General features: G+C 36.2%; 1 protein-coding gene across 1 annotated transcript in view; it reads right to left on the bottom strand.

Moving 5' to 3' along the window:
• Positions 1–15,005: 15,005 nt before the first annotated feature.
• LOC144436452 (histone acetyltransferase KAT6B-like) overlaps positions 15,006–19,666 on the bottom strand; it is a 32,779-nt gene continuing 28,118 nt past the window's right edge. The window contains exon 8 of the mRNA XM_078125251.1: positions 15,006–15,149. Within this exon, the coding sequence (XP_077981377.1) occupies positions 15,006–15,149 (144 nt within the window). The remainder of the gene's footprint in view (positions 15,150–19,666) is intronic.

Raw genomic sequence — 19,666 nt, 5'->3', positions numbered from 1 at the left:
TAATGACATTCGGACTTATCACAACACATAATGACATTCAGGCGTATCACAACATAATGACATTCAGGCTTATCACAACATAATGACATTCAGGCTTATCACAACACATGACATTCATGCTCATGACAACACAATGACATTCAGGCTTATCACAACACATAATGACATTTAGGCTTATCACAACATAATGACATTCAGGCGTATCACAACACATAATGACATTCAGGCTTATCACAACACATAATGACATTCAGGCTTATCGCAACACATAATGACACTCAGGCTTATCGCAACATAATGACATTCAGGCTTATCACAACACATAATGACATTCACGCTTATCACAACACAATAGCATTCAGACTTATCGCAACACATGGCATTCAGGCTTATCACAGCACGATGACATTCAGGCTTATCACAACACATAATGACATTCAGGCTTATCGCAACATAATGACATTCAGGCTTATCACAACACATAATGACATTCAGGCTTATCACAACATACTGACATTCAGGCTTATCACAACACATGACATTCAGGCTTATCACAACACAATGACATTCAGGCTTATCACAACACATAATGACATTCACGCTTATCACAACATAGTGACATTCAGGCTTATCACAACACATAATGACATTCAGGCTTATCACAACAAAATGACATTCAGGCTTATCACAACACAATGGCATCCGCGTTTATCACAGCACATGATGACATTCAGGCTTATCACAACATAATGACATTCAGGCTTATCACAACACATACTGACATTCAGGCTTATCACAACATAGTGACATTCAGGCGTATCACAACACATAATGACATTCAGGCTTATCACAACACATAATGACATTCAGGCTTATCACAACAAAATGACATTCAGGCTTATCACAGCACATGGCATTCAGGCTTATCACAACACATAATGACATTCAGGCTTATCACAACACATAATGACATTCAGGCGTATCACAACATAATGACATTCAGGCTTATCACAACATAATGACATTCAGGCTTATCACAACACATGACATTCATGCTTATGACAACACAATGACATTCAGGCTGATCACAACACATAATGGCATTCGGACTTATCACAACACATAATGACATTCAGGCGTATCACAACATAATGACATTCAGGCTTATCACAACACATAATGACATTCAGGCTTATCACAACACATAATGACATTCAGGCTTATCACAACATAATGACATTCAGGCTTATCACAACATAATGACATTCAGGCTTATCACAACATAATGACATTCAGGCTTATCACAACACATGACATTCATGCTCATGACAACACAATGACATTCAGGCTTATCACAACACATAATGACATTTAGGCTTATCACAACATAATGACATTCAGGCGTATCACAACACATAATGACATTCAGGCTTATCACAACACATAATGACATTCAGGCTTATCGCAACACATAATGACATTCAGGCTTATCACAACATAATGACATTCAGACTTATCACAACACATAATGACATTCAGACTTATCACAACATAATGACATTCAGACTTATCACAACATAATGACATTCAGACTTATCACAACACATAATGACACTCAGGCTTATCACAACATATAATGACATTCAGACTTATCACAACAAATAATGACACTCAGGCTTATCACAACACATAATGACATTCAGGCTTATCACAACACATAATGACACTCAGGCTTATCACAACACATAATGACATTCAGACTTATCGCAACATAATGACATTTAGGCTTATCACAACACATAATGACATTCACGCTTATCACAACACAATAGCATTCAGACTTATCGCAACACATGGCATTCAGGCTTATCACAGCACGATGACATTCAGGCTTATCACAACACATAATGACATTCAGGCTTATCGCAACATAATGACATTCAGGCTTATCACAACACATAATGACATTCAGGCTTATCACAACATACTGACATTCAGGCTTATCACAACACATGACATTCAGGCTTATCACAACACAATGACATTCAGGCTTATCACAACACATAATGACATTCACGCTTATCACAACATAGTGACATTCAGGCTTATCACAACACATAATGACATTCAGGCTTATCACAACAAAATGACATTCAGGCTTATCACAACACAATGGCATCCGCGTTTATCACAGCACATGATGACATTCAGGCTTATCACAACACATGGCATTCAGGCTTATCACAGCACGATGACATTCAGGCTTATCACTACACATAATGACATTCAGGCTTATCACAACATAATGACATTCAGGCTTATCACAACACATAATGACATTCAGGCTTATCACAACACATGACATTCAGGCTTATCACAACACAATGACATTCAGGCTTATCACAACACATAATGACATTCAGGCGTATCACAACACATAATGACATTCAGGCTTATCACAACACATGACATTCAGGCGTATCACAACACATAATGACATTCAGGCTTATCACAACACATGACATTCAGGCTTATCACAACACAATGACATTCAGGCTTATCACAACACATAATGACATTCAGGCGTATCACAACACATAATGACATTCAGGCTTATCACAACACATGACATTCAGGCGTATCACAACACATAATGACATTCAGGCTTATCACAACACATGACATTCAGGCTTATCACAACACAATGACATTCAGGCTTATCACAACACATAATGACATTCAGGCGTATCACAACACATAATGACATTCAGGCTTATCACAACACATGACATTCAGGCTTATCACAACACATAATGACATTCAGGTTAATCAACATAATAACATTCAGGCTTATTATCAGAATACAATGACATTCAGGCTTATCACAACACATCATATGGCATTCGGACATCACAACACAATGGCATTCAGGCTCATCACAATACAATGGCATTCAAGCTCATCACAATACAATGGCATTCAGGCTCATCACAATACAATGGCATTCAGGCTTATCAGAACACAATGACATTCGGGCTTATCACAACACATCATATGGCATTCGGACATCACAACACAATGGCATTCAGGCTCATCACAATACAATGGCATTCAGGCTTATCACAACACATGACATTCAGGTTTATCACACCACAATAGCATTCACACTTATCAGAACACAATGACATTCGGGCTTATCACTACACATCATACGGCATTCGGACTTATCACAACACAATGGCATTCAGGCTTATGACAACACATAATGACATTCAGGCTTATCACAACACGTGGCATTAAGGTTTATCACAACACAATGGCATTCAGACTTATCACAACACATGGCATTCAGGCTTATCACAACACAATGGCATCCAGACTTATCACAACACATGACATTCAGGCTTATCACAACACATAATGACATTCAGGCTTATCACAACACATAATGGCATTCAGGCTTATCACAGCACGATGACATTCAGGCGTATCACAACACATGGCATTCAGGCTTATCACAACACAATAGCATTCAGACTTATCACAACACATGACATTCAGGCTTATCACAACACATAATGACATTTAGGCTTATCACAACACAATAGCATTCAGGCTTATCACAGCACGATGACATTCAGGCGTATCACAACACATGGCATTCAGGCTTATCACAACACAATGGCATTCAGGCTTATCACAACACATGGCATTCAGGCTTATCACAACACATGGCATTCAGGCTTATCACAACACATGACATTCAGGCTTATCACAACACATGGCATTCAGGCTTATCACAACACATGGCATTTAGGCTTATCACAACACATAATGACATTCAGGCTTATCACAACATAATGACATTCAGGCGTATCACAACACATAATGGCATTCAGGCTTATCACAACACATAATGACATTTAGGCTTATCACAACACATAATGACATTCAGGCTTATCACAACACATGGCATTCAGGCTTATCACAACACATGGCATTCAGGCTTATCACAACACATAATGACATTTAGGCGTATCACAACACATAATGGCATTCAGGCTTATCACAACACAATAGCATTCAGACTTATCACAACACATGACATTCAGGCTTATCACAACACATAATGACATTCAGGCGTATCACAACACATAATGGCATTCAGGCTTATCACAACACATGACATTCAGGCTTATCACAACACATAATGACATTCAGGCGTATCACAACACATAATGGCATTCAGGCTTATCACAACACAATGGCATCCAGACTTATCACAACACATAATGGCATTTAGGCTTATCACAACACAATAGCATTCAGACTTATCACAACACATAATGACATTCAGGCTTATCACAACACATAATGACATTCAGACTTATCACAACACATAATGACATTCAGGCTTATCACAACACATAATGACATTTAGGCTTATCGCAACACATAATGACATTTAGGCTTATCACAACACAATAGCATTCAGGCTTATCACAGCACAATGACATTCAGGCGTATCACAACACATAATGACATTCAGGCTTATCGCAACATAATGACATTCAGGCTTATCGCAACATAATGACATTCGGGCTTATCACAATAAAATGACATTCAGGCTTATCACAACACAATGACATTCAGGCTTATCACAGCACGATGACATTCAGGCGTATCACAACAGATAATGACATTCAGGCTTATCACAACATAATGACATTCAGGCGTATCACAACACATAATGACATTCCGGCTTACCACAACACAGTGGCATCCAGGCTTATCACAACACAATGACATTCAGGCTTATCACAGCACGATGACATTCAGGCGTATCACAACACATAATGACATTCAGGCTTATCGCAACATAATGACATTCAGGCTTACCACAACACATAATGACATTCAGGCTTACCACAACACAGTGGCATCCAGGCTTATCACAACACATAATGACATTCAGGCTTATCACAACACATGGCATTCAGGCTTATCACAACACATGGCATTCAGGCTTATCACAACACATAATGACATTTAGGCTTATCACAACACATAATGACATTCAGGCTTATCACAACATAATGACATTCAGGCTTATCACAACACATAATGACATTCAGGCTTATCACAACACATGGCATTCAGGCTTATCACAACACATGACATTCAGACTTATCACAACACATAATGACATTCAGGCTTATCACAACACATAATGACATTCAGGCTTATCACAACATAATGACATTCAGGCTTATCACAGCACGATGACATTCAGGCTTATCACAACACATAATGACATTTAGGCTTATCACAACACATAATGACATTCAGGCTTATCACAACACATAATGACATTCAGGCTTATCACAACACATAATGACATTCAGGCTTATCACAACACATAATGACATTCAGGCTTATCACAACACATGACATTCAGGCTTATCACAACACATGACATTCAGGCTTATCACAGCACAATGACGTTCAGGCTTATCACAACAAAATGACATTCAGACTTATCACAACACAATGACGTTCAGGCTTATCACAACACATGGCATCCAGGCTTATCACAACACAATGACGTTCAGGCTTATCACAACACATCATATGGCATTCAAAGTTAAATATTAAAACTTAAGCAAAAAAATGTAAATGAAAATAAATGTTATTCTTCTCTTCAGCACTATGCACTGTTTACAAGTTACTGACTGACAACGAATTCTTCTTTATCATAAAAAATTGTGTTTATTTTATAAGACTTGTGATTATTTTTATCCCTGCTTTCCAATACACTAGCAGACATCAAAATACATAACAAGGCAGCCTCTTATAGTCAAAATACATGAACAAAAACTGGGTGGAAGCACAGAGTCTCTTTATAAGATATGGAAAGTAGACATATTTGGAAAGATACTCAGTCTACAAAAAAACATAATATAGACAGTGTATGAATATATAACAGTATACAATTATATTAATTAGCAAATAATGCTTGACATATATACAGAGTACATAATAATACACTGTGAGTGTAATGGGAGTTATTACCTATCTATACTGTATACAGTTGTTTGTAATTGGAGTTATTACCTATCTATACTGTATAGTTGTTTGTAATTGGAGTTATTACCTATCTATACTGTATATAGTTGTTTGTAATTGGAGTTATTACCTATCTATACTGTATATAGTTGTTTGTAATTGGAGTTATTACCTATCTATACTGTATATAGTTGTTTGTAATTGGAGTTATTACCTATCTATACTGTATACAGTTGTTTGTAATTGGAGTTATTACCTATCTATACTGTATATAGTTGTTTGTAATTGGAGTTATTACCTATCTATACTGTATATAGTTGTTTGTAATTGGAGTTATTACCTATCTATACTGTATACAGTTGTTTGTAATTGGAGTTATTACCTATCTATACTGTATACAGTTGTTTGTAATTGGAGTTATTACCTATCTATACTGTATACAGTTGTTTGTACAAACACTAACAAGGTATGTTTAGACCTACAACCAGTAATCACATTTACACCATTCTATAACAAAGTCAATTTATTGAAAATATGAAATTGAAAAGCAAAAACATGTCAACATAGTATCAGCTGTTTTTTGTGAATTCCATTCCAAATTACTCATTTCAAACAGTGAAGAATATATGTATAGCACAGCTTCTCTATCTACTTGGTTTTACATGGCACTCTTCTTTTACAATGTCTAACTCAACATCATTCTTGATTACAACTGACACTAAATATATCAATTTCAATTCACAGACTGGACAATACACAAATAATGGCAATAATGATGTACAAAACACAACAGCCTTTTTTATATGCTAGTGTCCAAGTTCATGATACAAGTCGCAAGGTTGCAAGGTCTGTCGCCTATTATTACACCTGGCATGGTATATTCGACAATATATACTTTATTGAAAGGTAGTACATTAGTGTTTTAAGCTCGTCACGACATTGAATACACATCAAATGTCTATTCACACATAGCCTTCATTTGTAGATAAACTAGAATGTTACAAACCATATCTAACATAAGTTATGATCATTCAAGTCTTCTTTTATCATTTATCTGGCTAAAAACCTTTCGTTTACCTAGACCTCAGCACATTCTCTGCCTGCCATCTTGTTTCCTGGAATGCAGTATTCTGTAGAAGGGGTGTAGAATTTGGATTTGTGCTGAAGTCTGCAACCCTGTTTCAAATACACACTTGTCGCTGAGGGCGTACGATGAATAGAATTCTATAGCATATTACATTGCTTGTCTGCTGCCAATGGTGTCTTTTGAAAAGTGTGGCTATTTACTTCAGTCTAGCAGGCTGAAATAAACATGCATCTAATTTACATATTTCATAAAATACAAAAAAAAATTCACAAAATATAGAAATGAACATGTACTGACTTGAAATTAACAAATCTGAATAAACTACCCTCTGTCAATCTACATGCCAGATATCAAAGCAATCTGACAATTAATATTTGAGTAGTTGAAAATATCATTTCTCATAAAAAGCTAAAAAAAATACTGCCAATGGCGTTGTAGCACAACTGTACAGTTTTTTAAAATGTTTATCCATATGCTAGTCCATGCTAACAATAGGTGTTCATTTGCTCAATGACTATCCAGCTGCCTACACAACCACGTTGCTATCTTTGCAATATACAATATATTGCAATATTTGGCTGTTACTATGGGCGTGGTCATGTTGTTAGATATATCTGCATACATTTTTTAATGTTGTTGTTCACTTGTGTATGAATTCCTGATATTATCTTTGCAATATACGTGATCATTTGGATGTTGCTATGGGCGTGGTCTTGTTGCTAGGTATATTTGCATACATTTTAAAATGTAAAATGTTTATTCATTTGTTTATTAATCCTCTTATCTTTGCAATATGTCATTTGGCTGTTGCTATGGGCGTGGTCTTGTTGCTAGGCACATTTGAATACATTTTTCGAATGTTTATTCACTTGCCTTTCAATTTGTGAGATTATTGACTATTGCTATGGGTGTGGCTTTGTTGCTAGGCAAATTTACATACATTTTTTGAATGTTTGTTCAATTGTCTATTAATCCCTGTTACCTTTGTGAGATACATGACCGTTTGGTTGTTGCTATGGGCGTGGTCATGGTTGCTAGGGATATTTGCATATATTTTTTTGAATGTTTACCCACTTGCCTACCAGATGTTGTTTATTTGACCAAAATATACTGGCATTCAGTTGTTGCCAAGGGTTTGGTCATGGTTGCTAGGGCCAATTTTGTCAAAATACTTTGAAAATCTGCAGAATATCACTTCTAAAAACGTCACACCAAGTTTCAGTCTCATTGACCAAGTGCTTTATGAGATAAATTTTTTATCAAAATTCACATTTTTACACCTGATTTGCATATTACTGATGAGATTACTATATGCTTAATATTTCTTCATCAATATACCCACAGATGCATCCCTGTTAAATTTCAGCCCATTCTGCTCAGTTCAGTTGCACTAAAATATCTGAAAACGGCACATATAACTTGGCATAAACAATCTGAAAAGCCTCCCCCTAGGAACATGCACATCAAATATCAAAGCTTTCCGATTGTTGGTTTCTTCGAAGATGAAAAAAGTGATTGATTGAAAGAGCTCCGCTGTTTTTTGTACATCATGGAAATTTGCAAATTTTGTAATGGGATAACTAAAACAATATAAATCCTGCATTATATTCAATGTATAATAAATATCATATAATATGAATCATAAAAGATATCTCTGTACGAAATTGTTAGCTAGTTTGGCCAAGTACTAATGGATCACCAGTTGAAGTTTTCTCTATGTAAACATCTAAGTGAATCTACAAAGGGGTTTTCATGAGAGCTTTTTCCCCCAAAAAGTTACATTTTTGACACAAAATGCAGGTGACTTCCATGTGAACATTTTTACAAGAAGATACTAACAGAAGCATTGTAGTAAATAAGACAATTGGGTAGGTAGTTTTTGAGTGCAAGTGGTACACACAAACATACAAGTATATATTTGTCTTACCATGCCAAAATTTGCACTTAATCTATATTTCAGTTGTGATCATAACAATGATGTAGAATGATAGGCAGATTGTTGATTCTAGTAGAATGATAGGCAGATTGTTGATTCTAGTAGAATGATAGGCAGATTGTTGATTCTAGTAGAATGATAGGCAGATTGTTGATTCTAGTAGAATGATAGGCAGATTGTTGATTCTAGTTGTATGATAGGCAGATTGTTGATTCTAGTAGAATGATAGGCAGATTGTTGATTCTAGTAGGATAGGCAGATTGTTGATTCTAGTAGAATGATAGGCAGATTGTTGATTCTAGTAGAATGATAGGCAGATTGTTGATTCTAGTAGAATGATAGGCAGATTGTTGATTCTAGTAGAATGATAGGCAGATTGTTGATTCTAGTAGAATGATAGGCAGATTGTTGATTCTAGTAGAATGATAGGCAAATTGTTGATTCTAGTAGAATGATAGGCAGATTGTTGATTCTAGTAGAATGATAGGCAGATTGTTGATTCTAGTAGAATGATAGGCAGATTGTTGATTCTAGTTGTACATTCACAATCAACAATATGTTAATTGACATACTGTGTTGTATGTTTACATGGAATTATGCATGCAATGATAGCTACAGAGAGAGATAGGTAGTAGAGGTAGTTTTGAAATGCCCAAGATTTCTACTCAATACACACAGCAAAATATGACATTACATACTGAAAATGCACAACATCAACATTGGCTTTTAGCAACTGAAATTTTCGAATTATATCTTTATTAGTGAAGAAAAATCAGAACTTACAACTCAAATGATTCAAAACACTAAAATCACCATTATTATCATTGTCTTCTTCGTCATTGTCAGTGTTGTCATCATCATAGCAGCAGCAGCAACATATCGTCATGAACAACAACAAACAACAACAACAACAACAACAACAACAACAACAGAACATATGAATACGAAGTCAACAGCATTTGCAGATTTTGTTAACACAGTATTTGATCACATAGTTCAATTTGAGTGTATGGCATTGGGTCTATGTATTTTTCATAATTTATTACAAGTCTTACTTAAACAGGAACAGGACTAATTTATACGACTTGTTAACTTCCACAGAATTACACAGACTTTAAGTCTTTCAATAGCACAGAACAGCTGTTATTTGATGAGGCTATTGTACCCTCTTGTGCCGGCAGGCGAGTTCAACAAAATACAAACAATGGTCTGGTTTGTGTTGACAATAATCCACACATTTCAAAGCCCTTTCAGAAACATTGTGTAAAGTTCTTGACATAATTCTCCAGGGGAAGAATTCTTGAATAGGCCCAGTAGTTTTGGAGAAGAAGATTTTTTTACCAAAAGTCCTATTTTAGACTTAATTTGCATATTTATGACCCTGTGGTCAAATTCTCTTGAACAAAACTAGATCTGGGTATTTCAAGACACATTACACCAAATTTCAGCTCGATTGGCCGAGTAGTTTTGGAGAAGATTGAAATACAAAAAGTTGACGGACAGACCGACAATGGATGGATGAATGAACGAGGGTCAAAGGTCAGACATCAATCTACCTCTATAGCTCTGCTGACTGTCTTTGACAGCGAGGCTAATAAAAAAAGTTGACGGACGGAAGACAGAGAATCAGCCTAACCCTTAAGCTTCAGTAAGTTGTCACTGACAGTGGAGCTAAAAAAGTAAAAATGCTAAAATATTACATAAATTGTCCAGCTGAAATTGTGTTCTTACGAAGCCTTCTGTTAAAGGTGATTCAAAATGCTCACATTCACTATCACTAATTTGCTAGATGACATGTTTGTGAAACGCATTAGTCAGATAGTGTGAGTAAATATCGGTAAATGTTGGTTAATAAGACGTGTACACTGTAGTTTTGTTTACTGATGTCTATAACAACCAACAGCAATGTATTTTCACAATGCTGTTGAGTTTTATTCACCTGTTTACTATGCTTGTCATAGCCTTAGTGCTAACGAGTACTCCTTATGACGTCACAAGATCCTGTGGTCGAGGTGGGACCGGAAATACCCGAAAACTCTTGAAGTAAATCCGAAGGGAACTAAACTGAAAAAAGCAGACACTTTGCAGACACTTTTTTAAAGTTTTAAAACCAGAATGCGTTTCACAAACATGTCATCTAGCAAAATAGCAATAGTGAATGTGAGAATTTTGAATCACCTTTAACTTTGAAATTATTGAGAATACAATGTCGCTAATAAAAGTTACTTGTGGCTTAAGGAAATTTTAGAATTCTCATCACAGAGGTAATGTGTGGCTAACATTTCAAATCCTAGCATTAACCCTGCTGGTGTGGACATTCCTTACCAATAACACTGTTTACATTTGGTACACTGTCAGCAGCAATGGCAGCTAGTAACTTACGTTTGGAGTATATTAGTCTTACAGCTGATTGTCACCAAGTCTATATCAAGAGTATGCGAGCTTCATACCAAAGTAACAATCACTTGTCCATACAATTTTAATTTCCATCATGGGGTCAGATTAGTGTCTTGTACATATAGGAGGATTTCAAGTAACATTCTGTAATGGAACTAGGTCATTATCTGGTTAAATAAATGTCAATTACTGTACAAATTACACTTAAAACCAGTATGAACACACTGTATAGACTGTAAAACCAGTATGAACACACTGTACAGACTGTAAAACCAGTATGAACACACTGTACAGACTGTAAAACCAGTATGAACACACTGTACAGACTGTAAAACCAGTATGAACACACTGTACAGACTGTAAAACCAGTATGAACACACTGTACAGACTGTAAAACCAGTATGAACACACTGTACAGACTGTAAAACCAGTATGAACACACTGTACAGACTGTAAAACCAGTATGAACACACTGTACAGACTGTAAAACCAGTATGAACACACTGTATAGACTGTAAAACCAGTATGAACACACTGTACAGACTGTAAAACCAGTATGAACACACTGTACAGACTGTAAAACCAGTATGAACACACTGTACAGACTGTAAAACCAGTATTAACACACTGTACAGACTGTAAAACCAGTATGAACACACTGTACAGACTGTAAAACCAGTATGAACACACTGTACAGACTGTAAAACCAGTATGAACACACTGTACAGACTGTAAAACCAGTATGAACACACTGTACAGACTGTAAAACCAGTATGAACACACTGTACAGACTGTAAAACCAGTATGAACACACTGTACAGACTGTAAAACCAGTATGAACACACTGTACAGACTGTAAAACCAGTATGAACACACTGTACAGACTGTAAAACCAGTATGAACCCACTGTACAGACTGTAAAACCAGTATGAACACACTGTACAGACTGTAAAACCAGTATGAACCCACTGTACAGACTGTAAAACCAGTATGAACCCACTGTACAGACTGTAAAACCAGTATGAACCCACTGTACAGACTGTAAAACCAGTATGAACCCACTGTACAGACTGTAAAACCAGTATGAACCCACTGTACAGACTGTAAAACCAGTATGAACACACTGTACAGACTGTAAAACCAGTATGAACACACTGTACAGACTGTAAAACCAGTATGAACACACTGTACAGACTGTAAAACCAGTATGAACACACTGTACAGACTGTAAAACCAGTATGAACACACTGTACAGACTGTAAAACCAGTATGAACACACTGTACAGACTGTAAAACCAGTATGAACACACTGTACAGACTGTAAAACCAGTATGAACACACTGTACAGACTGTAAAACCAGTATGAACACACTGTACAGACTGTAAAACCAGTATGAACACACTGTACAGACTGTAAAACCAGTATGAACACACTGTACAGACTGTAAAACCAGTATGAACCCACTGTAAGACTGTAAAACCAGTATGAACCCACTGTACAGACTGTAAAACCAGTATGAACACACTGTACAGACTGTAAAACCAGTATGAACACACTGTACAGACTGTAAAACCAGTATGAACACACTGTACAGACTGTAAAACCAGTATGAACACACTGTACAGACTGTAAAACCAGTATGAACCCACTGTACAGACTGTAAAACCAGTATGAACCCACTGTACAGACTGTAAAACCAGTATGAACCCACTGTACAGACTGTAAAACCAGTATGAACCCACTGTACAGACTGTAAAACCAGTATGAACCCACTGTACAGACTGTAAAACCAGTATGAACACACTGTACAGACTGTAAAACCAGTATGAACACACTGTACAGACTGTAAAACCAGTATGAACACACTATGCAGACTGTAAAACCAGTATGAACACACTGTACAGACTGTAAAACCAGTATGAACCCACTGTACAGACTGTAAAACCAGTATGAACACACTGTACAGACTGTAAAACCAGTATGAACACTGTACAGACTGTAAAACCAGTATGAACACACTGTACAGACTGTAAAACCAGTATGAACACACTGTACAGACTGTAAAACCAGTATGAACACACTGTACAGACTGTAAAACCAGTATGAACCCACTGTACAGACTGTAAAACCAGTATGAACACACTGTACAGACTGTAAAACCAGTATGAACACACTGTACAGACTGTAAAACCAGTATGAACACACTATGCAGACTGTAAAACCAGTATGAACACACTGTACAGACTGTAAAACCAGTATGAACCCACTGTACAGACTGTAAAACCAGTATGAACACACTGTACAGACTGTAAAACCAGTATGAACACACTGTACAGACTGTAAAACCAGTATGAACACACTGTACAGACTGTAAAACCAGTATGAACACACTGTACAGACTGTAAAACCAGTATGAACACACTGTACAGACTGTAAAACCAGTATGAACCCACTGTACAGACTGTAAAACCAGTATGAACACACTGCACAGACTGTAAAACCAGTATGAACACACTGTAGACTGTAAAACCAGTATGAACCCACTGTACGGACTGTAAAACCAGTATGAACACACTGTACAGACTGTAAAACCAGTATGAACACACTGTATAGACTGTAAAACCAGTATGAACACACTGTAGACTGTAAAACCAGTATGAACACACTGTACAGACTGTAAAACCAGTATGAACACACTGTATAGACTGTAAAACCAGTATGAACACACTGTACAGACTGTAAAACCAGTATGAACACACTGCACAGACTGTAAAACCAGTATGAACACACTGTAGACTGTAAAACCAGTATGAACTCACTGTACAGACTGTAAAACCAGTATGAACACACTGTACAGACTGTAAAACCAGTATGAACACACTGTACAGACTGTAAAACCAGTATGAACACACTGCACAGACTGTAAAACCAGTATGAACACACTGTACAGACTGTAAAACCAGTATGAACACACTGTACAGACTGTAAAACCAGTATGAACACACTGCACAGACTGTAAAACCAGTATGAACACACTGTACAGACTGTAAAACCAGTATGAACACACTGTACAGACTGTAAAACCAGTATGAACCCACTGTACAGACTGTAAAACCAGTATGAACCCACTGTACAGACTGTAAAACCAGTATGAACACACTGCACAGACTGTAAAACCAGTATGAACACACTGTACAGACTGTAAAACCAGTATGAACACACTGTATAGACTGTAAAACCAGTATGAACACACTGCACAGACTGTAAAACCAGTATGAACACACTGTATAGACTGTAAAACCAGTATGGACACACTGTACAGACTGTAAAACCAGTATGAACACACTGTACAAGCTCGGTTTCATACTTTTTGAATTCATCAGTACCCACATAATTGTGACATAATGTCATTTTTATATTTGAATGACTATCTACTAATATCTGCAATAGTCACTACACGTTACAACATGGTATGATAATATGAAACTACCACTACGGTTGATTCAGTGTTTGTAATTTCATGTGTACATAGAAGGCGGTTGATTCAGTGTTTGCAGTTTTTTCACAAAATTGTAAATTTTCAGCGCTGGTCCAAGTTTCAGTGACAGTCCTGACAAAACATCACTTCTCTTCAGCAGCAATAGAGACTTGCCATCAATTTCCTGCAATGGATTGAGATGTCACACAAACCAAAGTTATTGTCTTTGAACAGAAAGTAGAGAATCTGATTTCTATATGTTAAGAAAACCTATCAATATCACTGGTTCTGAAGTACTCTAAATATAATTATTATGAGTCAAAAAACATTCCAAACAGGTATTATTTTGCCTGGTTTGTCATAAATTATGCTTGAGTAGTGTTTCTGTTACCTTTTTTTCTGTTCACCCCCCACCCCCCGCCACTGTGTCAGTGTGTACACTGAAAGTTAATGCGTACATAGTTTTACATAAAGGAATCAAAATGATAGCATGAGAAATCTATATTTTGAGAGATCTGTCCCTACACCAATCCAAGCACCATTGAGAGAGCTGTCCCTATGTATTCTATTACATTGTAATGTATACAATTTTGCAATATTCATTCATTTACCTTCCTGTCACCACTGTCACTTTGGAATTATATGCCATTGTTTACCTGTTGCTATGGGCATGGTCTTGTTGCTTAAGGCATTTACAAATTTTAAAATAATGTTTATTCTCAACTGCCTACCCATCCCTTTTGTTATAATTGTAAATAAGTATTCAATCAAAGACATAGTCCAAAACTTTCATGTTTTAATGAAAAGTTATTATGAAAATCTGAATGGTAAAAAACTTTATAATAATTTATTGACCTTATTGCTATTTGACCTTGAATATATGGAGTTCAACGGCAAATGTCAACATATGAAAAGAAAGCTGACCTTTGGGGTTAAAGGCATTTAAATGGAGTCTTTGTTTATTCAACTTCTTGAGTTAACATAGAAAGAAAAATTCAGTCATTTCAAATTTTCACCACGAAAACGTTTGTTAAGGTCATGGTCAGTTTCTGACTAGAAATCAACATTGTTAATGTAAGGCCTTAGAGTAGACACTAGAAAGATCAACATTGTTAATGTAAGGCCTTAGGCTAGACACTTGAATGGTGTCCATATTTATCAAACTTTTGACGATAACAGTCTAAATGTGTTTGTTTATCACAATCATGGCTATCATTTTGTTATTCAGGTCAAGGTGTTTGTTTATCACAATCATGGCTATCATTTTGTTATTCAGGTCAAGGTGTTTGTTTATCACAATCATGGCTATCATTTTGTTATTCAGGTCAAGGTCACAACATTAAGTGATGTGTATATGCTTCACATAGTGAAACCCAAGACATGATTAAAACACCATCTTCACTTGAAATGTCTTAAAAAATAGCACAATGGCATTGAAGCACAGCTGTAGTTTTAGTACTATTGGGATTGTCCAGCGTCTGTCTGTGTGTGTACGTATACGGGAAGGCTTGGAAATTATGGGCTTGATATACCCGGCCATAGAAACTACCAATGTACCTTCTACTTTATGATGGTACTACATTTACTGGTTTTGTTTCGGCAATCATTGTTATAATCAAGGCGATAAATAAGTTCATAAATGATGATAGACGCAGTGTCGCTGTTCACTTCCTTTATTAACGGCCTTGAATAGAATCTCTTGAAGACGTTCAAGCCAAAACAAATGGGCGATCCATGAAAACAGGGGCGGTGCGCCCCTCAAAAAACCCTCGTGGAGAACACTGCATACACAGAAGCATGCAAACAGTGCCTGTTTCTTATCAACAGGACGGCAACTAAATTTGCCAAGAAAAAAATCAAAAGGAGCACAATTTTGGAGGCGATGTAGAAATACCAACGTCAATGTTGATGCATAGAAATGAGTAGCATGATTTTTTATAGGATTACGCCAAAAGATAAAAGGAGTAGTCGAGCACAAAACTACCGACCACATACAATGTTTTGATACCAATGTACACAGATACAAGCTGAGTGATACGAGTATATCTGTCCCATAATTTAACAAAATCACATCCAATGATGCACAAATTCGATCAAAACAGGTTCACACAACGTAAACTCAACTTTACTGTACTGTGATCGCTAATCACGCTTCCAGAACGTTCTTGTTAACCATGTGCTTTGTAATGAGTCAGCATTTAAACATGACCCCTCAATTCCACAACTTTAAGTACAGTACCACCTCCAACAACACGATATTGTCAGCTATCACAAGTTTTTATCTTACGCAAATAGCGACGAGATAGGGGGTCCCCAACAGGTAGCGTTTGCCGCAATGCATGCTGGGAAACCCGGATGAAAACTGCGTGGAAACCCCCACAGAGTTGTAAACCGGAAGTGGATAGAAAGTAAGAACCCATAGAGATTCAAAAGTTCCAGGGCCCATAGAGGGCGCCCTGGAACTAACTACGATCAACTACGATAGAAGACGATGTCATCATTGGAAACACGGAAGGTGAGAATTACTATCTTTTGTGTGTTGGCAATAAAAAATTATGTGTATCTATCCTCAAAGACGACGTCTTTATGGGAAATAAAGAAAAGTGAACTGATTATCTATTGTCAGTTATTCATGAACTAGAACACCTCATTATCTCCTGTTTCATGTAGTACATAGTAACTACTCGTAGCTACTCGTCACTACTCGTGAGGGCGCGTTATTACGATGTGTTTGATTTTGATGTCATCCCTAAGGGTAAGAAGTAGATAAAATGTATCACAGTAAGGGTAGGAAGTAGATAAAATGTATCACAGTAAGGGTAAGAAGTAGATAAAATGTATCACAGTAAGGGTAGGAAGTAGATAAAATGTATCACAGTAAGGGTAGGAAGTAGATAAAATGTATCACAGTAAGGGTAAGAAGTAGATAAAATGTATCACAGTAAGGGTAAGAAGTAGATAAAATGTATTTAGTAAGGGTAGGAAGTAGATAAAATGTATTACAGTAAGGGTAGGAAGTAGATAAAATGTATTACAGTAAGGGTAAGAAGTAGATAAAATGTATCACAGTAAGGGTAGGAAGTAGATAAAATGTATTACAGTAAGGGTAAGAAGTAGATAAAATGTATTACAGTAAGGGTAGGAAGTAGATAAAATGTATCACAGTAAGGGTAAGAAGTAGATAAAATGTATCACAGTAAGGGTAAGAAGTAGATAAAATGTATTTAGTAAGGGTAGGAAGTAGATAAAATGTATTACAGTAAGGGTAGGAAGTAGATAAAATGTATTACAGTAAGGGTAAGAAGTAGATAAAATGTATCACAGTAAGGGTAGGAAGTAGATAAAATGTATTACAGTAAGGGTAAGAAGTAGATAAAATGTATTACAGTAAGGGTAGGAAGTAGATAAAATGTATCACAGTAAGGGTAGGAAGTAGATAAAATGTATTACAGTAAGGGTAAGAAGTAGATAAAATGTATTACAGTAAGGGTAAGAAGTAGATAAAATGTATTACAGTAAGGGTAGGAAGTAGATAAAATGTATCACAGTAAGGGTAAGAAGTAGATAAAATGTATTACAGTAAGGGTAGGAAGTAGATAAAATGTATCACAGTAAGGGTAGGAAGTAGATAAAATGTATTACAGTAAGGGTAAGAAGTAGATAAAATGTATCACAGTAAGGGTAGGAAGTAGATAAAATGTATCACAGTAAGGGTAAGAAGTAGATAAAATGTATCACAGTAAGGGTAGGAAGTAGATAAAATGTAACATTAACATATTCATTTTTTTCAAATTTCCAAAAAAAAATCATAAAAAATAGAAGAGAAGACGTGCTGACTTGAAATTAACAAATCTAAGTAAGTTACCCTCTGTGCATCAACACACCAGATATCAAAGCAATCTGACTTGAAGTATATGAGGAGTTGATGAAAATGTCATTTTTGGGAAAAAAATCATAAAAAATTGAAAATGGCACAGATCAACTTGGCATGAACAAATCTGAATAGCCTCCCCCCAGGGAACATGCACACCAAATATCGAAGTATTCTGGCTGTTACTTTCAGAGAAGATAGTGAAAATATAAAAGTTTGACGGACACCTATGATTCACCTATACACTCTATACTCTATACAACCTATACCTAAAGCTACGCTAAAAAATGTATCACAGTAAGGGTAGGAAGTAAATAAAATGTATCACAGTAAGGGTAAGAAGTAGATAAAATGTATCACAGTAAGGGTAGGAAGTAGATAAAATGTATCACAGTAAGGGTAGGAAGTAGATAAAATGTATCACAGTAAGGGTAGGAAGTAGATAAAATGTATTACAGTAAGGGTAGGAAGTAGATAAAATGTATCACAGTAAGGGTAGGAAGTAGATAAAATGTATTACAGTAAGGGTAGGAAGTAGATAAAATGTATCACAGTAAGGGTAGGAAGTAGATAAAATGTATTACAGTAAGGGTAGGAAGTAGATAAAATGTATCACAGTAAGGGTAGGAAGTAGATAAAATGTATCACAGTAAGGGTAGGAAGTAGATAAAATGTTACATTTTATCTACTTCCTTACTGTAATAAAATGTATCACAGTAAGGGTAGGAAGTAGATAAAATGTATCACAGTAAGGGTAAGAAGTAGATAAAATGTATCACAGTAAGGGTAGGAAGTAGATAAAATGTATCACAGTAAGGGTAGGAAGTAGA

Source organism: Glandiceps talaboti, chromosome 6 (genome assembly GCF_964340395.1).
Source record: "Glandiceps talaboti chromosome 6, keGlaTala1.1, whole genome shotgun sequence".
Taxonomy (NCBI): Eukaryota; Metazoa; Hemichordata; class Enteropneusta; family Spengelidae; genus Glandiceps; species Glandiceps talaboti.
Note: the sequence above shows the minus strand (reverse complement) of the source record. Positions and strands in the feature narration are given on the sequence as shown.